This window comes from Artibeus jamaicensis, unplaced genomic scaffold (genome assembly GCF_021234435.1).
Source record: "Artibeus jamaicensis isolate MK-2021 breed Jamaican fruit bat unplaced genomic scaffold, CSHL_Jam_final scaffold_2172, whole genome shotgun sequence".
NCBI lineage: Eukaryota > Metazoa > Chordata > Mammalia > Chiroptera > Phyllostomidae > Artibeus > Artibeus jamaicensis.
In genome coordinates this window covers 1,461,566-1,488,727 of record NW_026522031.1, presented here as the reverse complement: position 1 = coordinate 1,488,727, position 27,162 = coordinate 1,461,566, and the positions used below count along the sequence as shown (strand labels likewise).

Here is a 27,162-nt window from a genome sequence, read left to right as displayed (position 1 = left end):
AATGTAGCCAAAGAATATGTTTTTTTCCTTTGAGATCCTCTGGCTGCTTCAAAGAACAAATCCTCAACCTTGCTCACATCAGCAGCATGAGCTAATCAGCCGAAATACTCAGCGTGGAATGTTCTTTTTATCCTTAAGAGAAAAAGAATCCGTTGTGTTTTAACTAGATATTTATAATGGTTACAAAGCACCTCTTCAAGAGAAGTTTTAAGAACCTGGCCTTTCTTCTAAGGCGTAGCTATGTTCAAATTATCCTAAGAAGAGGCTATCTATCAATCCAGTCCAATTTGTGATAAATTTACAACTGGGTTCTGCACAGATTTATAACAACAATTAAGCAGCAGGAAAATGGGTCATAAATTTTGGCTAGCGCAGTCCAGCACCAAGGAGAAAAAAAGAGAATGGTTTAGCCAGATCAGAAGTCGATAATTTCAACATAAAGTGCGAAAGCTATAGCAAAAACAATTTATATGGAAAGAGGTTGTTTTTTTTTTCTCTCATCCTTCTCAAAATTGGATATCAGGGAACACAATGAAGTGTCTACATTACAAACATCCTATTAAATCATTGGTGCACTTCCTTAATTTTACGAGTGGTGCAAGGGTCACAGATCTTTCCATTCTCAACTCTTGAATTTAATGAACACACCTCCCCTTCAATATGATTGAGAAAACACGGGCAAAGGAGAGAGCTCTCCAAGAGACTGGGCGACTCAAGAAAGAAGGTGTTAAGCTGCATTTTGAGGTGGAACAAGAGAGGGGGGAAAGCCGGACAAAAGTCCAAAATCAGATGACTTGAAAGAAAACACGTGTCTCTCAATGAAGCACCTTGGAGAGTCATGAATTATAAAGTAGATTATAACTGTGTTATAAACTGAAACAGAAATCTATACCCTGAATGGAGAAAGGCAATCAAGGCCCCTTGGGTCAAAACAGGTGGTGAGAGATGAGGTAGCGCTGGACAGAATGTGTCTGTTGTGAAACGTGTAGGAGGTAATCCTCCGTGGTGAGGGAGGCCTTTGAGTATCGTTGTACGTTCTAGAAGTTCAGTTCTGATCAAAGCAGACCTCCTGAAATATTGACTTGCACCGCTGACTGGTTCCCGTCTTGACTGGGAAGGGACGCAATGAAGGCTGTCAGCCCGGGCTTCATTCTAACCAATAGGGAAGGCGTGACTGATTCTGTGGACATTGCAGGACACTTGGTATGAAGCGGCAGCATCCTTTACAGGAAGTACCTAAGTTCAGGGGAGGGTTTGTGCAATTGCATAACAAGAAATTCGAAAGTGGGAGGTTCTCATCCGGGAACCACGGAGTCTATGTAGATGGGTGGACACATGGCTTTCTGGCCACTAAGCAGCCATTCACCCCACTTCAGTAACAGAGGTTTGGGGATGCTCTGGAAACCCAGTGGGTTCGAGTGAGGCCCTCAGTTCACTGAGGTTTCCAGGAAAGAGACTCTTGCTGTTTCAGGCTGGACCTAAACTGCTCTCCCTACCCCTTACTCTCAGCCAATGAAGAGATTCGAGGGATGTATAGAAAATTCATCAGAGCTGGGAGTTGTTAGCCCAAGAGAGGATTCTTCCCCCGTCCTGAGTCAAGGAGGGGGTCTCAGGTAGAACCACTCACAGAGCTTGAGGGCAGCTGCCTGAACCTGGCCGTCTGTTTTCCATGTGGTCACGGACTGATGGAACAAAATTGCTCATCTGCCCATCTGAGCACAGGAAAAGTAACCGGAGCAAGATGTCAGGGCAGAGAGAGGGGACGGCAGAGGGAGCAGCCACTGCTGATGTAGCCAAGATGTGTGTTGCCTGTGGCCCAGGTGGACACTGTGCAAGCCATCACTGCTGCTCAAGAGGACTGACTGCCACCAGGAGACCCCATTGCTTAGAAGCCATGGGGCAGGAGCTGGCGGTGGGCACTGGAGCCCCTCCCCCATTAGGGCGTGGTAGCGTGGGGAGGTCCAGGGGTCCCGTGAGTAACTCTGGTGTCCTGTGCATGCCACAGGACACCACAGGGAAGGCATCGGGAGAAGCCCGGTGAAGCAGGATTTGGGGATCTGTTTGAGGGCCACAGCCTGGGAGGTGAAGGGGGCTCAGAAGGGGCAAGGGGGGAGAGAAGGGAGGGTGGGCACACAGGCAACATTCCCTCCCTAGAGCAGCTTCCTCAGGCCATGGGTCAGCCTGAGAGAAGGGGATGGGAGGGCACTTGCTGGGAGACTGAAGTTTTAAACAGGACCAGAGTGGTCTGGACCTTTTCATGCCCAAAAGTGACCAGAAACTTTTGAGATCTGTCTCAGGTATCATCAAGGAAAGAGAGAGGAGATTCATCAAAGCACATGGAAGAGAAATAATAGGAAAAAATGCAAAGTGGTTCCATGGTTGTACTTCTCCTGGTTCAGGCTGTTCTGCATACTGAGATCTTAGGGAGATCCTGTTTGAGGATGGAGTGTGAGGGGAGCTGAGAGCCAGGGAGAGAGAGCAACCTGGGTCCCGGTGACGAGCACGGACCCCAGGACCAAGCCATACCTGAAGGCAGCCCTACTCTAGAGTTTTTGACTTGGAGGCCAATAAACTGCCTGAGCCAATGTGGATTGAGTTTTCAACACTGTCAACAGAAAAAATCCCAATGGATACCGGGCACATATATACTATTATTTCTTTGAAAGTGAGACATAGATTTCATAAGATTCTCATGGGGTGTGGCGGTAAAAGAATGTGACTTGGGGACAAGAAATTGTGGAGCTCAAATCCGGAGATGTCACTGGCAAGTACAAGGGCAGGCCACCTAACGGGGAGTGGGGCTGGACGGGGACGGCATGGAAGAGCTGGGTGGGGACATTGTGGTGGGGGGGGGGCGTAGCGTCTGGAGCCCGAGTCTGGCGTGAACTGGCACTCGAGAAATATTTGTTGAATGAAAACCAGCAGGAAGTTACAACACGCCACTCCTGACATGCACATTTTCAGGAAAATATCTAATGTGTGAACATATCATCTGCACTTGCGTGTCTTGACAGATGGTCCATATTAACAAAATTCTGACTATAGGATGAAGGAGGGGGAGAAGAAGAGGAGGAGGAAGGAGGAGGAAGGAGAAAAAGGATCATAAAAAAGAGAACCTACAGATATTTATCGAGTGTGCACCATGTGCAAGGCCATGCTCCTGTTATACTGTTGTGACTACCAGACTAATGTTTTTAAAAAGACACGCCGTATCGCTGTTTCTCAGAGACAGCCTCAACTGTTACCTAGAGAAAGACAATGGCCTGGGGGGGCCTGCGTGGCTGGGGCGGGGCCCTGGGCTCTGTTTCATCTTAGAATTGGGATCTGGACCCTGAGAGCGTAAGGCTGTCTACTCAGGCTGAAAGCAGGAACCACCTACAGCAAAATCACCTGGGACATTAATGCTAAAACGCAGAGTCCTGGGCCCTGGCCTAGACGAATGGAATCAGAATCTCTGAGGGTGGAGGCCCTGAGACCAGCCTTGTAAATAATCTTCCCAAATGGCTTTATGTTTGTTGAAGTTTGAAAACTTTGCCCACCAGAATGTTTCTTGGGCTCTCGGTACCCAGAAGTGGTCCTGTGGGGAAACAGGCCCCCCGTCCTAGGCCGAGGGCTTTGAAGGAGGCCGGGGCTTAATATGACAGTGTCCATCCTCCTTAGGTCATGGCCAGTTAAGGCCACATCAGAGGTGGGGGTCTTTGACTGGAAGCCTGTGGGACACTCCTGTGTCCTCCCGGGAGAGGACCAACCGGACAGATATGACGCTGCCAGGGGGACACACTTTCTACGTGACACCACACCTTCTAGACGTCATCATTGCTGCGGTCTAGTGCCTGGAGAGTTTTCTTTGAAAGGGAGGTATTGCTTTAACAGACGTAATGTCTCATTGGTCTTTGTTCTTTTCTATTGTTTGCCTTTCTGATTTTTGTTTTTATTTTTCAACTGGTGAGTGAGTTCCCTGGAGGTGGGTGGTGTACCCGGGATGGCCATGGCTTGCACTTGTGACCCACTGTCCCATCTGCCGACTGCTGGGCACCAATCAGAGGCTTAAAAGGCTTTAGTCTGACCTACCTTTGGTTTATTTAGGCCAATATTTTTTGATTTTTTAAATTTGATTTCAGAGAGAGAGGAGGAAGAGGAGAGAGAGAGAGACATTGATTTGCTGTTCCACTTATTTATGCCCTCATTGGTTGATTCTTGCAGCTGCCCTAACTGGGGATTGAACCAGCAACCTTGGTGTATCAGAGCAATGCTCCAACCAACTGAGTTACCTGGCCAGGGCTATGAGACTAGTCTTTGTTTCCTTCTTGGGATAGCAGCCAGAACCTCTTCTGGGAGGTGCTCCCCCAAGTTCTCAGTCATATAACGAGTGTGATAGACTCTGGGCATCTGATTGATTAGGTTAAGCCCATTCATGCCCCCATTCCCCGTGTTACAATAGTTGCTTCAATAATGCCCAGTGACCTACGCATCCCCATCACAGTGAACCTCACATTTCTTGCTGAGAACTTGGGGCTACATGCACTCTTTCCTCCATTGATTATGAGCAAGGAAGCCTGTAGTCCAGACGTTCTTGGCAGGCTGCCTGGGGCACAGCTGAGGATGGGGCTCATACTAAGGAAGCACAACCAAGAACTGGAGACCTGGAATCTCAGCACCTCATGGGCCTGGAAAAAAGACTTGCCTGAGCCCGCGTCTATTCCTGAGCCGCTCAATTATCTGCCCTAGTAAGACCTGCCTCCTTAAATTCATTTTATTTGGGGTTTTGTTACCTGCCCGCTGATACATCCTGATAGGTGTGCCCTTCAGCTGCTGTTATTTCTCTTGAAGTATGTTCCCCAGTCATCTCTGGCCCCTCCTCCTCCCCCTCAATTAAAAATCCCCACACAACTATCAGTGAAGCAGGTGGTGGGAGTGGGTAGTCGGGCGATTTGGATTCATGGCTTGTTGAGACTCCATGCCCAAAGAATATCGATGGATGGATCAATGTCAACCTGGAGGGAAGCCCTGTCCTGTTCAACATTTTAATCAATGACTTGGATGAAATAGGAGACATGCTTAGCGAGTCTCGGATGACACAAAGCTGGAGCAAGTGCTCATGTGACAGATGGCAGAATCGAGATTCAAAATTATTTTGACTGACTCGAGCAGTAATAAGGATAAATACAAACGCTTGCATCTAGGCTCAAAGGAAACCCAAGCAGTGGACTGGGGAGGCCGCCTTGGCAGTTGTCATAACATTGTAGGAGTTTAGCTTGACCGTAAATTCATGGTGAGCCAGAAGCTGAGGCAATTAGTAACACAGTTAATGCACTTGGGAAAGAAAAGGCTACCCTTGCATCTACTTCCCCAGTGGGATAAAGGAGTGGGATTTTCTGGGAAGCGGTTTTCAGCTCAATATATGAGAAGAATTCTAATAGTTCCGGTAAGAGAATGGGCCACCCCTCCAAAATTGTGACTGCAGTGATTATATCAGAATGTCACGCGAAGGATTCTAGTATAGTGTTCTTCCTTTTAAAGCACAGACTTTAAAAAATGATTTGCTCTAACAGCTCATAAGTCAAAGCAATACACACAGAAGCATCCAGGCAAAAATGACGAGACAAAGCAGCTTTACTTGGCACCAGCGGTTCTGTTTCCCCGACTCCACTCGGAGCCCTCCTCCTCCGTGTTCCCAGTCCTCCTCATGCCCACTCCTGCTTCCCCACTCATCTCCAGTTTCCGACTCACGCCTGCCCTCCGAGCACAGCCACCCCAAAGCCGGAGCACTGGGGAACCATACCTTCTGCCCCGCCTTGAACCTTTGACCCTGACCCACCAGGACTTGCCCGGCCTGGTTTCCTGGACTGCCCGGTCAGTGAGGGCATGTATAGAATGTTCCCTTTTCTTTCTTTCTCTGTTGTTCTGGACGCTCCACCTTACTTGCTAACCCAGAGAGATGGAGAAGGTGGCCACTGGCCCTATTGTATCTGCAAACTTAGAATGTGGTTTCAGCAAGGCAGTTACAAAAATAAGTACTTCCACAAACACAAAATCAATTGTCACATGGATTTCACATGGGCCCCTGGCCCCAACTTGTACTCACATATTTCTCATTGAAACGGTCCACCTCTCTCAGAAGCTTCTCTTGGCAGTCGGGGTGAGTGGCCAGCAGGTAGGTGGCGAAGGAGAGGGTGTTGGTGACGATCTCGTAGCCAGCGATGAGAAAGAGGGAAGCCTGGCCCACAACCTCATCCACAGTCAGGGGCTTGGACGGGAGCCTGGGCCGGGGTTTCTGGGAAGGGCTCACTGAGCATTTGTTGGAGAAGACTTCTCTGACGATGTCAAAGCTCTCTACACCCAGGGAGGTGGCAGAATGCCGGGCATCCAGGACCAGTTGCAAGAAGTCTCTCCGCCTCTAAGGGACAAAAGAAGAAAATGCACATTTTGGCCCAGGGTCACATAAGCGGGGTCTCTTGGAGCACAGAAGAAGAGGTGCCCCTGCAGCCTTTAAAGGCTAGAAGAAGGATTCTCCTTGCGGGGTTATCTGAAGTGGAGAGAACCTGGGACCCCCCTGCACTGGTTCACAGGCTGGTGCAGCTAAGAGCAGACTGTGATGCCATCAGAAAGGATGAGGCTGGTGTGGCTCAGTAAGTTGGAGCATTGTTCCATGAGCAGGAAGGTCAAGGGTTCGGTTCTCAGTCAGGGCACATGCCCAGGTTGTGGGTTTGGTCCCTGGACAGGGTACATATGAGAGACAACACATCCATGTTTCTCTCTCACATCGATATTTCTCTTCCTCTCTCTCCCTCCCTCCCCCTTCTCTCTAAAACCCATGGGCATGTCCTCGGGTGAGGATGGGCTAATCAGAAAGATGTTAAGCTACTCTGGTGAGTACAAAAGCAAGTTGCAGAACAGTCCGCACAGTGGAATCTCATTTCTGTAAAAACAGAGAATGTACAGGGCACATAATTACATAAATTTGTCCATGCAGAGAAAATCTTTAGCAACACTCACACCCAACAGCTCACAGTGAGCCAGAAGAGATGGGAAAACCAGGGGGCTTTTGTTTTCCTTTATCCGTGTTGGTACTGTTGGTTGGTTGGCTTGGTTGGTTGGCTTTCCAACAATAAAACAATTAAAACATCGTAGAGATTTAAGTCGAAGCATGTGCTCTGATGCTCACTAATGCACAGTTCAGGGCCTCTGTGGGCGGCCATGTTTTTCTCGGGCAGCAGGAAGTGAACAGACCCTTGACTGGGGAAAGGGGAGGGGGAACTTGCTCTGGTGAAGTTTCTCTTCAAAGTCTCCTGTCTGCATTTTGCATCCCTTAGCCTCGCCTCCCCATATTGGGTCCCTTCTTTTTCTCAGTAATCCCCTACCCCATTTAAGTGGATAGACCTGCCTTACCATTTTTCCTCCTCTCCCTTATCAGCAATTTGCATACTCTTTATATTTTCACTATCACTAATTGTAACCATAGAAGCGTTTACACATTGCGTTGGTCTTGAATGAGCGTATCCCTGGCAGGTCCTTTCTTTGAAAAGCTCTTTAATGTGACGGGTGACAAACAGTATGTTACTCTTTTCTGAAGTTTATAGATTAAACAGCAAAAGGAGAGTATCAGAGGCACCAACACAATATTATAATTTCAAAGCGTGTTACACGTGGTAGCATTTTCTCAGTTTATTGGCTTCTGGATTTTTATTGCATGAATGGTCTCTGCCACACACATCAGCACTTGATTCTATTGTTTCAGACTGTTGTTATTGCACATGTGGCTGTGTTTTCCTTCTGTAAGAATAGAAGTGTCTGCAGGGCCAGACCCTGCGCCCCAGCCCCACCGCAGGCCTGGTATTTTGCTGAGCACATGTTAGGGATGCAGCGAATAATTCCACAGATAAAAGTGCAGCCCAGTAAATGCGTCCTGAGGAAGGCTGAGTTGGGCGTGCTTCCAGCTACGTGCCATTTGGGGCAGGAGGCTTGGATCATGAGCAGGAATGTTCGTAGCACCTCCCCTTCCCAGGCTGGTGACCTTGGCAGGTGACCTTAGAGACAGCAGCAGGACTCACAGCTAAGTCTGGGCATCTAGAACCTTGAGACTAAGCAGGCGGGGCCTCAGCATCCTGCCAGCCTGCTCGGGTTGGAATAGCCATGAGCATGGCCACCACTGGGCTGCCTCTTTCTATTCTGCCCCTGCTAATTCTGTTTTCCAAACGGCTTCCTCAAGGCATGGCTAACCCCACCTTCCTTCCTGCTGCTAGGTCACCATGTGGGAGGCTGTGGTGGTCCCACTGCTAGCTCTGGTCCTGTGGGGCAAAGGCAGGGCATAGCGGCTCGCATGGCAGGTGATACCCCCCTGTTACTCCATTTCCTGGATGCCAACCTGGGACCCCAGAAAAACCACAGGCCTCTCGGCTGGTGTGTCTGAAACTCCTCAGTGTGGGGTACAGTTGTGACCCCCGAGGCTGGCTCACGGCTTTGCTGGAGTGGGGTGAGGGCTATGAGAGCAGGGAGGCACAAGCACACCCACACCGTTGGATTTTTCCCAGGGGCAGAGCGCAGCCGGCATCTTTTCCTTTCCTCCCGGCCACGGCAGGCTGCTACAGGGCCATCGAGCCTTATACAAATCTGTCTGAACCTCCAGCTACGGAGGCCAGAAAGGGCTGCTCTCTAGAGAGGCGCATTAGCACAGATGGCTTTCTTTTATTTGCACTGCATCACGGAGGCTGTTTGAACACTGCCCATTTAGGACCGAAACACTGCTGGTTTATGGTTATATCCAAGAAAAATACGCAGCCTGATAGATGTAGGTGTCTAATCCACCCATCGGGTAGAGCTTAGAAAAATATTTACCTTTTAACATCTGTGCCGCATTTTCCACTGCGCAAACACACATCTGCTTGATGGAATGTCTACAGAGTTAGATGGGTTTAAAGCAAGTTTTCTTAGTAACCGTATAGCTCTGTCTTGACACAGGCAGTCCTGGATTTGTGGTCGGGAGGTTTTTTTCTCAGATCAGTTCATTGTTTGAAACACAGAGCTCTGGAGTTTATAAAAGGAAAAGCTCGAGGCAATCGCGGTAATTGGATCTTTAATAACCCCTCACCTCTTAGTAAGCCATTCGGGGCAACGGTCTTAGAATTTCAGGCTGACTCCACAGCTAGTGGGTTTCAGGCAGAGGTGGAGTTGCGGGGTGTGCGCGTGTGAGTGACCGCACGCTCGCCGGGAAGCCCTTTATAAATAAGCAGCAGTGAGGTTGGAACACCAGCTTCCCTCGCTCTCCTTCCCCAGGCTGCAGCCTCCTCTGGGGAACCTGAACCCAGATGAGTGCTGTCTTTCTGGGCTGCAGAGTCTGGCCAGGGGTGCCAGTTCGCTCCTTCTCCCCACCCCTCAGGGGCATCGAGTTGAGTTGATGGTGGTGTGGGCCCAGGGGCTGTGAGCTTGTGTATGCCTTCCCCACCCCTCCTGGCCCTGGACACATTTGCTGCCCAGGCCCCTTGGGGGACAGACCTGGGCTGGGCAAGATGCTGCTGCCGGAGCCTGCTTTGTGCAGCCAGCCACTGCTCGACCCCTGATTCATTCTCGGCCAAGGCTGCCACAGTCGGGCCCCACATCTGTTCCTGGTCAGTCCCTCTGAGCCACCAGCCTTTGAGGAAACCCTTTCAAAGCTACCCTGTGTCCAAGTCAATTCTGGATAAGGCATTTCGGCCCTGTTCTTTCTTTTAAGCAACTTTCTCGAATGCGGCAGGACCCTCCAAGCACAGCATTGCGTATGCACCAGCACATCCAATATTGAAATTAGTTTCCTTAACGCTAAACATTCCCACTGCCCTCCTCAGCCAGGTTCCATCAATGAATTCCTATTGTGTGCCAGGAACAGAAGTGTCTTCAGAGCAGGACCCTGCGCCCCAGCCCAGCCCAGCCTGGTAGTGTGCTGAGCACACGTTAGGTACACAATGAATAATTCCACGGATAAAAATGCAGTGCAGTACATGCATCCCAAGGAAGGCCCTGTCGGATGTGCTTCCAACTCCCTGCCGTCTGGAGCAGGGACCTTGGATCACAGCGCAAGTCCGTAAGGAGGAAAGAAACTCCTAGGTCTCAGATGAGCAGGAAGGGGCCTCCAGCTTCAGATTTCGTGGGGACCTGCTCCAAGCTGAAAGGGAGTGTGAGGTGGGTGACGGCTGCCTAAACTCTGACGTGGATGCTGCTCACGTGGCGAAGCTCCATCCTCGCCGTGTTTCAGTGTAAGGATTACGCCCAGTGAAAAGCACACGTGGGCACAGTGATCTAGAGAATTCTTTCCAGTGTGGGTACCACCTGTGAGGGGGGCGATGCCTGAAGTGGGCCGTGGCCGTGGCTCTGCAGGGCAGCTTGAATCCTGCTGACCTCAGAGTGTGGGCAGACTGCTCTGGGCTGCTCCACACCCGGCTTCCCACCTGCCCTCGCTCTCTCTTTCTTGTTTGCCCCTCGTCAACCTCTCTCCTTTCCTTCTCCTGCCCCTGGAAAGCTCTAGACCAAGACAGGACAGCGTGGTGTGGTGGGCGGAACTGGGAGGGAAGAGAGAGGAAAGAGACAGTCATGCCAGATTAGGTTCCGTTCCATTTTGAAGCTGCGTTCCATTAAAACACGTTACCTCTTCTGCCGCTTGCCGGTCCCGCAAGGCAATCGCGTTCCTAATGAGTTTGTTAAAAAAGCCGTTCAGCTCATCTCGGTTCTTATTGGGCAAAATCCGGGCCAGTGGGACCATTATAGATGGAAATGATACTTGAAAGAGAAAAACAGAAATGGCATTGAAAAGGGGGCTGAAATAAACCAAGGCTATTAGACGCCCGTTGCCAGGAAGCAAACCCTGGCCTTGACTCAGAGTCACGTGAAGGCCTGTCTTCCCCTCCCTGCTGCCACTCCTTGGAGCAGGGGTTGTATCTCATCCCACCTCTGCACCCCTCACCGATCCTCGCACATTGTAAGCCCTCCAAACACATTCATACAGCCGAATCCTCCTTCCATCGGGCCCTTGAGAAGCCAATCTCATGCTTATGAATTAATTTCCGAGGTCCAAGATAGGAGGACCTGAGCTTTTTTTATTTACCATTTCTCTGGGAGAGAAAGAATAGATTGCAGGCCTTGTTTCGAGTCTTAGCGAGTGGTGGAAGCTGATCTGCTTTCTTAACTTTCTGGTCATTTGCATTTCTTTGCCCCCACAGGGTGATTGTCCCCAGAGCTACTACCTGATCGTCCCTAAGAGCAGCTGCTGCAGCTGCTGACAAGGATGCTGGCCCCATCCCCTGTGGTGGCCTCCTTGCTAGGCTTCGTGAAGCCTGGGCCACTGCTGCCACGCACTCGGGACAGGGCTACCCGAGTCAGGGACACTTGTCGTCTCCTGGGGGACCACCACCCTGGGGTGGATGGCAAGAGGAGCCAACTCAGCCAGAGCAGCTCCTTGGGCCACAGGGGTCAGGGGTAAAGGAGGGGCTGCTTGACTCACTTTGCGACTCCTGCTACTGTTTCAGTGCTGAACGGATGGACGGGACAGGGGCTTCGACAGACATTGACTCAGAAATGGAAATGAAACTGACCAAGGAATGAATAAAATGTGCTGGCCCAGCAAAAGGTTAGAAATTATGGCAATAATTAATAACAGTAAAAACGACACTTCAGCCCTGGCTGGTGAGGCTCAGTGGATTGAGCATGGGTTTGGGAACCAAATCATCGCTTGTTTGATCCCCAGTCAGGACACATGCTGCGTTGCGGGCCAGGTCCCCACTAGGGGGCGTGTGAGAGGCAACCGCACATTGATGTTTCTCTTTCTCCTTCCCTTCCCCCCTGTCTAAAAATAAATAAATAAAATCCTTAAAAAAATAAAACAAACAAACAAACCCTGATGCTTCAATGCTTCCATAGAAGCAAGAAGATACTGGAATGGGCCAGAGGATAAACACTCACTATTAAAATTAAAGTGAATTAACCGGTCTCCATAGCATGAGGAAGCCTGCTAGTCGCCCGTCACATATGCCATCTGGTTTACTGTGCACTGGGCCTCAGGCAGAGAAGTCTTCTGCAGAGCACTTTGCTGGTGGGGAGACATATGGCCCGGAGAGGCCTTGGGATCCAGCCTGGGCTGTGCCTTCCTAAGCCTCGGTTTTCCCATCTGTGTAATGGGGATAAGAAAACCTTCCTCACAGGGGGCATATAAGTAGTAACTGAAGCAATGAAGGCCAGACTCTCAGCAGCGGGCTTGGCTGCTGTTCTCCCTGCAGCCAGGGGAGAGAGAGGCCAGGGCTGCCCGTGTTGGTGAGGAGTGGCCCAGGCTGGTCAGAGGAAGAGGCTGGGCGGCTCTGGGAAGGCAAGGCCTCTGCAGGGCAGACTTCTAGGGATGCCCTCCTCGCCCCGAGTGCCCTTCCCTAGTGGCAGAGGCTGGGTCCGGAGAGCCACCCGCGTGTCCCAGGGCCTGCCCACCTGGGAGTAGCCCAGGGCCACCGCCCTCGGCAGGTGCTGTACGTACCGATTAAAGCCAGGAGAGGTCTGGGGAGGGAGAAGGCAAAGAAACGCCTGCAGTGCTTCACAAAGGGGTCCTCGGGGGACTTTTGCGAGTCCACCTGGGTGCCGAAGGCGACGCTGGCCACCACGTCTGTGCTGTAGCAGCTGTAACACCTGCGGGGGGGAAGAAGTCATTTGAATTTCAAAAGGATGCTGCCATCGGCCCACCAACCACATCCATGAACAGGCACGACCCCTCCTCCCTGCCCACCTGCTCAGAGTGCGGGGCTGGGGAAAGGGGCCGGGATTTGCCCCTCTGAGCAGTGGCAGCGGGACATCATAGGGGACATAGAACATCACTGGGGGCTGATCCGAACAGAGAAATTGGGGCGGGGGGCAGCTGTAACCAACCGGACACAGTCCAACACCAAAATCAATTTTCCTCCCTGCGGCAGAGGGAAGACAGTGGGCCCAAAGCCTAGGCATGTTGCCCCAAAGCTATTCAGAGCCAGAAGCGAATTGTGATGGATGGATTAACAATCTGGTCGTCTAGGTGTGTTAGCTCTGTCCCCCGCTCTCTCCTCAGGGGTTCACCGTTTCCGGAAGAGCAGCAAGCAACACACCAGGGCCCTTCTCCCTCAAATAAACACAGGGAATGTCAGGGCCAGCTTCACCACTGTATCACAGGGTCACCGAAACCCACGCTGCATTCAGAAACACCCCGGCGGGGACGTGTGTGCCAGGAGTGTGAGAAAAGCGAACCCCGTGGTCCTGGGAAACCTGCCCTGCAAATGGCCATTTTAAACTAGAATGAAGTCTTTCTTTTTAATTCCTAGGGAGTAGTCAGGTTATTTTTAGAAGGGCTAACAACTGGGTATTCGTGTCCTTTTATAATTAAAAGGACTATTTTTTTGTGATTTGACGTAGGCACACACGTCGTTCTTCTTCCTCATACTAGAACCAACAGCTTCTTGAGGTGAATAAACGACATTTCCAGACGACTTGTTTTATTTCAGCCGCTTTTATTGAAAACATTCTTACCATTGATTACACACCTCCCTGCTATTGCAAAAACAATTTGACAACAGAATATGATTGCATCTGATCCCAATGGTGGGAGATTGAAGGGTTTTAAATCTGCTTTAATCACTGCTGCGCCCATCTATTTTACCTTTGGCCAATGCATGAACCTCATGACTGGAGAGAAGGTGTACAAGAGAGAATTTTCTAAACAATATGGTACAATTTAAATGCTGGCGATGATCATGTTATTATTATTATTTTTAATAGACATTTTAATTTAATTTAATTTTATTTTTATTGATTATGCTGTTACAGTTGTTCTATTCCCCCCTTCATTCCCCTCCACCCTACCCCCATCCCCACCATTACCCCCCCTTTAGTTTATGACTATGTGTCTCAAGTCCTTTAGATTCTATATTTCCCATGCTATTCTTGCCCCCCCCCTTCTATTTTCTATCTACTGTCTATGCTACTTATTTTCTGTACCTTCTCCCCTCTTCTCCTCCTCCCACTCCCCTGTTGCTAACCCTCCTTGAGATCTTCATTTCTATGGTTCCACTCCTGATCTAGCTGTCCTTTTAGTTTGCTTTCGTTTTAGGTGTGGTTGTTAATAACTGTGAGTTTGTTGTCCTTTCACTGTTCATGTTTCTTTAACTTCTTTTTCTTAGGTAAGTCCCTTTAACATTTCATATAATAAGGGCTTGGTGATGATGAACTCCTTGAATTTGATCTTATCTGAGAAGCACCTTATCTGTCCTTCCATTCTAAATGAAAGTTTTGCTGGATAGAGCAATCTTGGTTGTAGGTCTTTGGATTTCATGACTTGGAATACCTCTTTCCAGCCCCTTCTTACCTGTAAGGTCTCTTTTGAGAAATCCGCTGACAGTCTGATGGGGACTCCTTTGTAGGTGACTGTCCCCTTAGCTCTTGCTGCTTCTAGGATTCTCTCCTTCATTTTAATTTTGGCTAATGTAATGATGATGTGCCTTGGTGTGTTTCTTCTTGGGTCCAACTTCTTTGGGACTCTCTGAGCTTCCTGGATTTCCTGGAAGTCTATTTCCTTTGCCAGATTGGGGAAATTCTCCTTTATTATTTGTTCAAATAAGTTTTCCACTGGTGGCTGTGCCTTTCCCCCTTCTGGTACCCCTATAATTCGGATGTTGCAGCGTTTAAAGATGTCCTGGAGTTTCCTAAGACTCTCCTCATTTCTTTGAATTCTTGCTTCTTGACTCTTTTCTGTTTGGCCATTATTTGCTTTCTTCTGGTCCACTCCATTGATTTGAGTCCCAGTTTCCTTTTCATTGCTATTGGTGTCCTGTGCAATTCTATTCATTTCCATTAGTTTCGCCTTCATATATTTGTCTAATTTGTGGCTATAATCAACCAGTTCTGTGAGGATCTTGATGACCAGTGTTTTAAACTGTGCGTCTGAGAGTTTTGCTATTTCTTCATCGCTTAGATCTATGGGCTCTGGGGCTTTGAGATCTTGCGACATTTTTGGTCTGTTCTGGCCCTTTAAGTGTGAGAAGCGGTGCCTTGGACTCCCAGGTTGCTGGGTTGTGACGCTGTATGTGGGGGCGTGGTCAGAGCGGGGAAATGGCGACCCCCTCTGCTGTTTCTCACAGCTGGGTGAGGATTAGCATCTTAGGTGGTTCACCTGGGCCGGGCCACTCAGAGTCGCTGGGTTATGACGCTGTACGTGGAGGTGTGGTCAGCCAGACCCGGTCCGAGCGCCCACTCCCTCGCCTGTCCGCCCGCGCACAAATGCGCGACCACAGTCAACATGCAGCACCGCTCCCCCGCTGTCTCCCCGGGGGTCGCTCGCCTGGTGGCTCGCTCGGTCGCTCACTGGGTCCAACCCTGCGCCTAGATTCCACGCGTCTGGATTCCGCGCCTGAGTTCGTCTGACCGAGTTTTCCTGTGCAACCCCGCTCCACCAGCCGCTGGTTTCACCCCTTACAGGTCAGGCTGAAGAATTTATTGTTAACGGACTTCCGAAAAGTCCAATTTTCTGTGTTCTGGCTGTGTTTTCTGTTGCTAATATTTAGTTGTCTCTAAACTTGGTTGTGTGAGAAGGCACGGCACATCCACCTATGCCTCCATCTTGGCGGAAGTCCTCCAAGTTATTATTTTATTAGCAATGGTCATAAGAACAAGTCAGCTGCTGGCTGATCCCCCACCCTCACCTCACCCCGTAATCAGCCATAACTGAGCCCAGCACACCTGGAAGAAAAGCCAGATCATCTGTCATTCACGTTTGGTGTCCACCTCTAAGTCATGGCTTCTAGGTAGCGCAGCACCCCAGTTTTTCTGGAGGTAGAACTGCACAAACTTTTCTCAGAACCCTGTCCTTTCTGCCCACTCCTGGGTCAGCGGAGGTCAGGGAGTGAGCCCACCCGAGGCTTCCCTCCGCCCACTGCGTCTCCCCGGGCTGTGTTCACCTTCGCTTCCCACTCCACCTGGGTTTCATTTCTACTTATTAGTCAGTCCACCTGTGCTTTCACAGGCCTCTAGCATTTCCATAGTTTGCTGGTCCCGAGGTAATGGGCCAGCAATTATGCGCAGTTATAAGAAGCAGCAATTCAAAAACACGATTTCTCATCTGTAAACGTAGTTCTTACCTCTGGATGTCGAAAGCATCCCCAGATTCTGCATAGCGTTTTAAATGGGCCACGAGAAGGTCGCAGGCTTGGCTGATGAGGGGCGTCACCTGATGGCAGACAACAAAGGTGTCATTAGGGCACCGTGCAGGGGTCTTACCTAAATTAGCTGCAGATCAAGAAGTTACGTGTGGCGCTTCCTGCAACATGGGTGCTGTTTTGAAGGTAACTTCCCTGCAGTGAAGCTTTCAGAGGAAAGGCTAAAATTCACAAATATGAAATACAATAGCTATAAACGTCTATTTTAGCTTAAGCGATCTGTTTTTTTGTGGGGCTTTTTTTTTTAAGCAAAAAGAAGAAAGGAGTTCGAGTAAATACTGTGAAATAATTATGAAAATGATCATGAAGTGCTTAGAGAGAAATGACAATCTGTACTTGGTTTCATGACATTTGCTTAGCATCAGAGAGTAAATAGACCGCAATCCATATGTACCGTCTCTGGAATTAGCCCAAATCTGTGTTTACTTGGTTTCAATTATACCTGAGATCTTCCACTAAAGTATAGAATCTTAGTAGCCAAAGGAGCCACAAGTCTCCCCTTTCGATTTTTCTTATTCAATACAAAAGCCGTTCCTAGAGCATTTATGGTGGACCGTCCTTCATTTCTGCTTAAACCCTCAAATACAGCGGAAGCCTTGACTTCAAGAGGCCTTCTGTGCCTGCACAGGACAGTTGCTGAATTTCTTTGTTTAATTCAGCACACAGAGAGAGAGAGAGAATGGAAAACTTCTAAGAGAGAGAGAGAGAGAATGGTGACATAAACATTCATGTAACTAATAATCCAGTTCCAATAGCTTTGGATCTCACTTTTGGCTGCTCGCCACTCTGACCCCAACAGGCCGGCTTCAGTGGGTGGAGTTCCTTGCAGAGCCTGATGGGCACCCAAGTGACCTTTCATTCTCTCCTGTTTGAAAAGCCAAGGTGGAAACGCTGAAAGGAATCATTGTATCCAGCACGCGTTCTAGAATACCATCATAGGGAAGGCAATGGGCTGTGATACATTGTTCTGAGCATTTCTTTTGGAAAACATATTTTGAAATGTTGTTTATGTTTAGATTTTACCTTCTTGACACAAAAATATAAGTTCCTCCAGGTATGGGAGATTGTTCTGCCCATTTTTGTGTATTCAGCACCTAGAGCAGTGCCTGGCACATAGTAAATGTTTGTTGAATGAATGAATGAATGAATGAATGAATGAATTTTAATGATAACATAAGACCCATTCTTTGCTGATAAATTTGAGGCATTGGGGAAAGTTCTAAGAATGTTATCTGTTTATTAGAAGGTATGTTATTATATTTGAGGCAAAATCTGACTTTCTTCCTCTCTCTTCCCCTCCCTCCATCTCTCTCAACATCGCTGTTGAGAGGCAGCTCCATAAATGGGACACAGCAACCCCATAGATCGTAAATAGACCATTTCCTTGCACGTCAATCACAAAGTCACATTATGTTGACTTTTCTAGAAGATACATAACACAGGTAAATATTGAGGTTCAGGTCAATGAAAACCGCAGGGTCTTTTTCTGTGAGTCAGCACCATGCCCAATTGATTCTTTTGACCCTTTAGGGTCCATTCATTTGAAAGGCTTTATTTTTACTTTACGTACATTGTTATAAAAAGTGGTCCTACCGTGTGTTCTGACTGGAACAATCTCTTTTCAATTGATTCCAGAGAGAAGGAAAGGGAGGGAGAAAGACAGGGAAAGAAACATTGGCGTGAGAGAGAAACATCAACTGGCTGCCTCCTGCATGCACCCCGGACGGAACCCACAACCGGGCATGTGCCCGACCAGGAATCAAACCCTCAACTTTTGGTCTGTAGGACAAAGCCCAACCAGGTGAGCCACACCGGCCGGGGCACTGATTGGAAGGATCTCTTAACTTCCCTAAAATATTGAGGTGATTGGAGAAGTCTGGCAGAGCGGGACAGACTAGGGCCTTGCCGGCCAAAGTTCAAGGAACATGTGGCTCTGTTGAACCCCTCCCTCCCGCAGCTCTCTCCAAGCCAGCCCCATGTGCTCTGGGGAGCCAGGAAAGAACAGAGTCACCAGGGACCCAGCTGTGTGCTGTGAGAGCCTTCCCTGAAGGAGCTGGTCCTGAGAAGCCAGAGGGCTTCCCTGCTGCGTGGGAGTGAGCAAGCTGGGGTCTGGGCTCGGGGCTGCGTGGGCGCCCAGGGCAGAGACAGCGGCTGGGCAGCACCTGTGGGCAGCTGAGCAGAACATACCTGCACACCCAGCGGAGAGGTAGCGGAGCCTCTGAAGCCCTCCCCTTTTGCTGAGACTTGGAGGGAGTATCTGGAGAAGGAAATCCTGGGAAAAAGGGTTTTCTGCTCAGGAAGCCATCGGGGCTTAGAGCACTGGGTTGCTTGTGCTAGGGGTGGGCAGGCTGAGGGGTGAACTCACCCATTCCAACCTTATCTCCTGCAACACTGCTACTTGAACTTCGGTAAGTGTGCCTTCTAAGCCTTCATTGGGATCAGCCATGGAGCCCGAGGCGGCCCATGAGCCGGCTGCTTCCGGTGGCCGCAGAATTGGTGATCACCACAGTCTCTTGCTCTTTGGCCAGCTGGGCATGGACCTAAGTACATTTTCAGCCAGGCAGCATCTTATCGCTACATGAGCTGGGGGAAGACTGTCAAGTGATTTGCTGAAACAGAAATGCACTTTCTCTTGTCTGCCTGTCCTGCAGTCCACTCAAAAAAATAATAATAATAAGGATGACTGTTCTGATTTATGCTCAGTAATTCTGACAGACTCTTCATGACTACTGAATTCTTTTCCAAATTCTCACAACCCATCGATTTAACATTCCAGCAGCACAGCAGTGTGTGTGGAGGGTCACCAACTCTCCAGGAGCCCCAGACCACCTCAACGTCCGGAGGCCTCCGTGCCAGGTAAGCTGCGTTTCCATGACTGGCCTTCCTGGCTACGGTCCTTCCATTATTTTAATAAACCTAGGCGTCCAAGGGAACTCTGCTCCAGTAAAATCCCAGACTCACAAATACCGTTCGGATTTAGTTTAGAGGAAGAGTAACATGGTAAAAAGAAAACTACCGTTTAAAAGAAGTCTTTTTAGCTAGTCAAGCTTGAAGCTTTCTTAATGTACCAAAGCGGGATGCAACATAAAATCTGATTTAAGTACATCTCTCCAGGAGCATGCTCTGTGCGGAAAGAGGGGTTCACCCAAACTGCATCTAACTGTGTGCCTGGTTGGTGCAAAGGGGGGCGCGGACCAGCTGCCCAACAGTGGTTTCTCCACGCGCTTGCAACTAGGATTCTTTGTTGCCGGCTGGCGTGATTGTCATTTTCTTCCACACTCCGCCTGCTGTCTGTTGAGCTGAATGGGTAACGCCATTTTCAGTTGGGTTCATGTGATGTAAGATGGGGCTTGTAATAGAGAAAATGCTTTGAAAAGCAATGCAGGGGAAATGTATAAGACAGGAGAGGGCTGGCCAATAGCTCTCACCTCAGGTGTTCTTCCATGCATCATTCACAAGCAGTTGCGGAGTAGTTACCCTTCCACGAGTTGCATGCAAACTTGGGCTTGCAATTATCACCATTGTACCTCCCACGAGCCCACGGTTTCCCCCTTCTCTGCAGACCAGCAGGTATAGGCGGCTGGTGCAAACACACGCACAGAGGAACACAATGCTATTACCATCACACACATCTCAACAACAGACTCTCATTTGGTGGTTGACGGTTCATCTTTAGAGCATAAAGAGTGATTTCTATTTTTGGTTGTTTTTTTTTTCAGATTTTTTGCAATGCACCTATGTTGCACATACATTCAGCTCAAATATGAATGTGATCAGGCTTATAAAGAATGACGTCTTCTTGGGGGGGGGGCAGTCCAGCAGCCAGACCTGCAGAGAAAGCTGCTTGCTTTGCTTCTGTTACCTCTCACACTGGTGATCTTCATTACAGATGATGCCAAGTGTTCAACTGGCCGGCTATTTGGTAAAATAAGGGGAAAGTACCCTCCCCGGCCTGCGAAAAAAATTCCCCAAGTCCTTGCTCACCTGGAGTTTATATCATCTAATTAAAATTACCCTGGTAAAACCGAAATAGGCAGAATCTTTCCTGACCGTGTCTGAGGAATTCTGAGTCCAGGTGAAGACGGAGGGCGACAGGTAATTCAAGAAGCCTTTCTCGACTTTTGTCATTGAGGTTTCTTCCTTGAGGGTAAGGCTTGACCTTGTTAAATACACTTGGCCGGGGGAGAGCAAACACTGAAAGCCGCTGCCGAGTCTCGGGTTTCCTGTCCTTGGCACTTCTTAGCTGTGTTTGACCTAACTTCACCCGATCTATTTCTTCATCTGCAAAATGGGAATAATAATGGCTCCCTTGAGGAATTGTGACAAACTTTAGAAACAAACTATGGAAAAGGCTTATTTAGCACTAGAAGGCGGTGAGCGTTCCAAGCTCGGTGGCTGTCCCCTGGGGGACACCTGTGCTTGCAGACTGCTTTGGTGGCTGGGTGTCATTCTCTCTTCCTTTATTCCTGACTGACGACACCTGCTGGGGACGGCACCCAGTGGGTTCTTGCCTTGCCATGTTATCATTACTCCTTTCCTGCATCTGTCTCTTCGTCTTTATTTCCCCAGGGACCACTGCACTTCAGGCTTTGTCACCTATCACCTGGAATATGGTTGCCATCCTGCTTCTTTAGAACAGTGACAATTATCTTGAGCACATTTGTAGTCTTTGTACCTTGTACAGTGCCTGGCACGTAGATGTATGAAAAATTTCTTTCAAAAGGGCCTCTTGGACTCCTTGCTGCCTGACTTTTCACGTTCTAGTCCATCCTGTGTGTAGTCACCGGACTGGCCGTCTAAAAATGCTTGTTGTCTGAGCAATGCTCTTCTGAGACCCTCTGGAGATTCCCCGTTGACCAAAGGACATAGAAAGCCCATCAAGAACTGAATCCCTTGAGCACGGGCCTGCGAACCAGACAATTGCGGTTCGATTCCCAGTCAGGGCACATACCCGGGTTGCAGGCCGGTTCCCTGCAGGCCAGTTCCCAGCAGGGGACGCATGAAAGGCAACCATACATTGATGTTTCTCTCCCTCTCTCCTTCCCTTCCCCTCTAAAGATAAATAAATAAAATCTTAAAAAAAAAAAAAAGAACTGAATCCCGCCAATAGCCATGTGAGTAAACTCACAGGCCCTTCTTCCAACAGGCGAGCCTTCCCGTGAGACCACAGCTGGTGGCCTGGCTGTGCAGACAGACCCTGAGACGGGCAGCCAGCTCGGCCACGCCCACATTCCTGACCCACGGAGACCAGCTAGTAAAGGTTTGTTGCTTTAAGCTGCTAAGTTTGGGGGTAATTTGTTACACAGCAGTAGAGAACTAATTCTCTCCCACTGTCGCTACCTTGTGGCAACTCTTAATAGATTGTCACATACTGTTGACGTTCTTGGTATTTGTGAATATTCACAATGCCACACTTTCGGTTGATTCTCTAGAAATACCTATGCAATGACTGATTGCCTGAATGTCCCCCGAGGGCCTTGACAGAGAAAGTATCCAAGAAACGTGAGCACACAGAGGTGCCTTTCGCATGAATGCAGAGCAGGTTCCCGGGAATGAGCCCTGAGTTAAGACCGAGACCCTCGGGGGTTCCACCTCTTCCTCTGAGCATGTCACGTGACTCTTTGAACTTGAACTTGGGTCCACAGCCCCCAAATGTGGGGCTATTTGCAATGAGCTATAAAGTCCTTTTCCGTGGACATTCTGGGATTCCAAGGAGGTCACTAAACACCAGGCAGAGACAGTGGCTTGGGAACCAGGGACAGGACAGGTGGCTTCCTAGTTCAGGTCAGTCACAGTTGGGTCGCTGGGCCCATCTTCCTGCTCTGGCACGTGACATCCCCCGAAAAAGCCTTTCGGTGTCTGTTTGATTTCAGAATGACAGAAAGGCCTAAAAGGCAGACTCTGGTTATTTTTATTCTCAAATAATTGAGCAAAAGGGAAGAGAACAGTGGACCCTCTGGCTCCTGGCTTATTGCCCTTGTCTCCAACGCCAGGATGCACACCCCTTTGCTCCTTAGTTAATACATGTCTGGGTCGTAATTTCACTCAATCCAATTCTGATGCCATGAACTTGAAAGACAAACACCATCAAGCCTTTGGAGCCCCGGGAAGGTGGGAGAATGGACACGGGGTGGCTGCCGGGGGAGAAACACTTCCTGAGTGCGAAGGAAAGGGGAGGGTCTCCTGCGTCACTTTATCATTCTAAGATGAAATAATCCCACACATTAATGGTGTGGGGGCTGGGTGGCTCCTTTGTCACACATAAAAAAAGACTCAGAAAAGATCCGGAGTGGAGGCCACCACCCTGAGATCAAAGCTTGGCTTCCCGGAGCCACACCCTCGGGGTCACGGAAAAGTGGAAACATCAGAGATGTGACACGGGTCTCTCCTCATCTGCTCAAGTGTTCGCCCCACAGGTTGTGGGGACGTCTGGCATCTTGGAGGCTAAATGGCTGAATTGGAACCCTTTCTCCTCAGACCCCCACTTTCAAGAATGTAATAGCTCCTCACCCTCCAATGAGGTTGTCCCCATACCCTCCCCTACCACCGGCAAAGAATGACGAGTTCAACCTACTTTTCCTGTTTGTTCTCACTAAGTCCTTCCATGCACTCTGTGTTCCAGTCAATCTATACTCCCTATTGCCCGAACACACCCTGTACTTTTTTGTCCAGCTGCCTTTGTTCCTGCAGCTCACTCCATCTGCCACACACCTTCGCCCTCTGTCAAAACTCAGCAAACTCTCCAGGGCTCAGGTATAGTGCTTTCCACCCTCACCCCCTGAAGTGGCTTCTGAGGCTGGAAGGAGGGTGTGAGTCGTGGCCGTCTTCCACTACTTGGACATAATGTGGGAGTGTACGCACCTTGCTGTCCTTCTAGATTATAAACCCCTTCAAGACAAGAACAAATAAATGTTGGCTGAATTTTATGAACTGATTGTTTCATTCCATTTGGCACTTTTAGACCTGCGGGCAACGCTGTTTTGGAAGTCATATCAGAGGGTGATTTTCTAAATAAATAAAGGTCAGCTCATAGGGATAGGATATGCTATGGAACCATATTGCTGATTTAAAAAAAAAAATAGAGAGCCCCCCCCCCAAATAGAAAAGTTAATACCCTAAAGTGCTCTAAACTGGTGACTAGTGAATGTAAAATTAATACCAGTTAACAAAATTCACCACCTCCCTCTGCCACCCAGGTATTAAAAACATCCGTGACTTACTTTTATGCAAAATTTCCTGCTGATATATATCAGTTCCTAGCCATCTAGGTGAGTAATCAAGTGTCATTTCTAATAAGTCAGTGGCTCCTGTCAAGAGTTTGACCAATTGGAACTCACCCCATGAGGAGGTGGCTGCTGGCGTTGCCAGGCAACAGCCAAGCTGAGAGGCACATTGAGATGCTCTTAGATTTAACCAGCGGCAAGTCAGAGTGGCATTATAATTCTGGCAAAGGAGAGTCAAATTATAACCCAGGATGGGGTACCCGTGATGAGGAGTGTGTTTTCTTTTAAATGCAAATGGGAAAGGAACATTTTAACCAGACTTTAAACAGTCCATCATGATACCGATTTTAATTAGGAGATTAGGTGTCAGTGGAATATAAGCGTGTCTCAGGATGATGGTCTCTGGCTGCTAGATAAATACCCGGACATTCTGGAAAATGGGCAACTGGTCAGGCAGGGACAATGCTATTTTTGGATTCCGAAGTATTTATCGCCATGGCCGCAGTTGGTTATAATGATGTTCATTTTTATTGCTTGGAAGGACGAAGAGATAGAAGCAAATATTACAAGCAGACTGCTGGAGACTGATACAGCCAGGAGAAAGCGTCTTGTTCTAACATAATTGGAAGACTGGGCTCTGTTTAGAAGCCCTTGTGCATGATTGTCTGGAAGTTTACAGTGAAAATGTAAAGGCCAAATGAAACTATGATGATGACTGTAATTCTGTAAAGAGTTTTGCACTGAAATGGCTGTAGCTGTGCATTGACTCATAAGCTGGCCATATCAACTTTATTTTTTAAAGGTTGCAGGCATACTGGGGGTAATATGTCTTCCCCAATGCAAGAGAGACTCAGAGGGAATAATAACCACATCTGCCTCTGCCTTTAAGGCTCATACATTATTGGCTGTGCCTTCCTGACAGGAAACATCTGGATGGAAGTGAAAGATTAGGCATCGAGTTGGATTTGCAGTGACAGTGAGAGATACCAGCCTCCCCTCTTGGTCTGACTTTTCTTTAACTGAGTCCCCAAGCACAGAGGTAGGGTTGGCTCATTCCCTCTTGAGTAACACAGACACAAACATAGCGTCAGGCTCTCGTGTATGAAGTTGCCAGTTCTCATATATGTCTTCTTGGTGGGTCACCACCAGCCTAGTTATGTGGGTGAATGAGAAAATGTCCATCACTTCTGTGGGGCTTTGAGGACTTGAGAATATGCCAGCAGCTATATGGGGTTGGGTCCATGGTCCATTCAGTTTGGCACTTGGTGGTGTCTGCTCATGAAGCACTTGGAGAGGCTTCGGGCCAATATGGAGGCGTAGGTAGACACACTGTGCCTCCTCACACAACCAAAATTAAGGACAACAAAAATTTAGAAACAAAAAAAATACAAACAGACCTGACAGAAAATTGAACAGTAAGGAAGTTCCACAACCATTCATCCAGACTGGTAAGAGGGGTGGAGTCTGCAGCTGGCAGAGAGGGGTTGCAGCAGGAAAAGGCGGTGGTTAGCCCACCCGGGCATGCAGGTGGTGCTGGGCAGACCCCAGTTGTGGGGAGGCAACAAGCAGACCCAGTAAGGCATGCAAGGTGGCCAGCAGACCAGGGTCACACATTCGCATGCAGATAAACCAGGCAAAAAAGGGCAACGAGACAGACTGAGTAACCCAGGGCCACAGCAATGGGAAATAAAGCCTAAAAGCACTGATTAAAAACACTCGTGGGGATTGAGGTGCTGGGAGAGGCTCCCAGACTCACGGGAGAGTTCATTGAAGAGACCTGCAGGGGCCTGGAATGTACACAAGCCCACCCACCCCAGGGAACCAGCACCAGAAGAGACCAATTTGCTTGTGGAAAGTGGCAGAGGGGACAGAAATCTGAGAGAGAGTGGAGCAAGCACCATTGTTCCCTCTCTGACCCCACCCCCACATACAATGTCACAACCCAGCAACTGGGTTGCCCTGCAGTGGTGAACACCTAAGACTCCACCCCTGATACGTAACAGGTGCCACAGACCACATACACACAAAAAAGGCTCAAATGGAAGAACAGATCAAAGCCCCAGAGCCAATACAGCTAAGCGACCAAGAGATAGTCAACCTATCAGATGCAGAGTTCAAAGTACTGGTGATCAGGATGCTCACAGAATTGGTTGGCTTTGGTGGCAAATTAGATGAAAAAAATGAAGGCTACGATAAGTGAAATGAAGGAAAATGAAGGAAATTGGTTCCCAGGATGCACAGGGAACCAACAGCAATGAGAAGAAAACTGGGACTCAAATCAATGGAGAAACAACCAAACAGAAAAGAATAAAGAAACAAGAATTCAAAAAAATGAGGAGAGGTTTAAACATTCCAACATCTGAATTATAGGGGTACCAAAAGGAGAAGAGAAAGAGCAACAAGTGGAAAACTTATTTGAACAAATAATAAAGGAGAACTTCCCCAATCTGACAAAGAAACCAGGCTTCCAGGAAGTCCAGAAAGCTCAGAGAGTCCCAAAGAAGTTGGACCCAAGGAGGAACACACCAAGGCACATCATCATTACATTAGCCAAGATTAAAATGAAGGAGAGAATCCTAGAAGCAGAAAGAGATAGGGGGACAGTCACCTACAAAGGAGTTCTCATCAGACTGTCAGCTGATTTCTCAAGAGAGACCTTACAGGCAAGAATGGTTTGGAAAGAAGTATTCCAAGTCATGAAAGGCAAGGACCTACATCCAAGATTGCTCTATCCAACAAAGCTCTCATTTAGAATGGAAGGGCAGATAAAGCGCTTCTCAGATAAGGTCAAGTTAAAGGAGTTCATCATCACCAAGCCCTTATTATATGAAATGTTAAAGGGACTTATCTAAGAAAAAGAAGATAAAAATATGAACAATAAAAAGACAGCAAACTCACAGTTATTAACAACCACACCTAAAACAAAAGCAAACTAAGGAAATAACTAGAACAGGAACAGAACCACAGAAATAGAGATCACATGAAGGGTTAGCAACAGGGAAGTGGGAGGAGGAGAAGGGGGAAAAGGTACAGAGAATAAGTAGCATAGACGGTAGGTAGAAAAAAAACAGGGGAGGGCAAGAATAGTGTAGGAAATGTAGAAGCTAAAGAACTTATGACACATGGACATGAACCAAAGGGGAGGAAAGGTGGGGGAAGGAGTGTGCAGGGTGGAGGGGAATGAATGGGGGAAATGGGACAACTGTAGTGGCATAATCAATAAAATATATTTTTAAAAAAGAAGCACTTTTTTAAAGTGCCCAATTGCCTCATTTCTCCCAACAGCCCCCTGTGAGGCTGACTACCCATGTTTTCACTTCTCGCAAACTTACCTGAGCCCAGAATAAACAAAGGTACACAGACATCCCTACTGCAGGTCCCTTCAAGCCCTGAATATGTTAAGGTACTTGGTGAATCTCTAAAAAGAAGGTTTGCAATATTTTACTAAATTGTATGACCTGGAGCCTCTCTAGTCCTCAGTGATGTCCAATCCTTTCCCTTGGTAATAATCTCTAGCTTGGAGCTCACTGTCATGTAAGTCTAGTCTAAATGCCTTTCTCCGTGATGCACTGTTTTATTCTTGCTTACACTGAAGGGTTAGCTGCCACTAACCCTTTTTTGTGCTGACGTGTGTGACCTTAGAACACACTCTTAGCAAGTTATTTCAATTGATTTCATATTTTCAGCACAGAAGAACTTAGAGGAACAGACAAATGTATAGATTTCGTGGTGTTCTCCCTCTTTCAGATGAGTTA

General features: G+C 48.4%; 1 protein-coding gene across 1 annotated transcript in view; it reads right to left on the bottom strand.

The window, feature by feature from the left end:
• TBXAS1 (thromboxane A synthase 1) overlaps window positions 1-27,162 on the bottom strand; it is a 139,558-nt gene that overhangs the window by 36,515 nt on the left and 75,881 nt on the right. The window contains exons 6-9 of the mRNA XM_053656614.1: window positions 16,107-16,195; window positions 12,488-12,636; window positions 10,619-10,749; window positions 6,086-6,397 (exon numbers count right to left, since the gene is read on the bottom strand). Of these exons, the coding sequence (XP_053512589.1) occupies window positions 6,086-6,397; window positions 10,619-10,749; window positions 12,488-12,636; window positions 16,107-16,195 (681 nt within the window). The remainder of the gene's footprint in view (window positions 1-6,085; window positions 6,398-10,618; window positions 10,750-12,487; window positions 12,637-16,106; window positions 16,196-27,162) is intronic.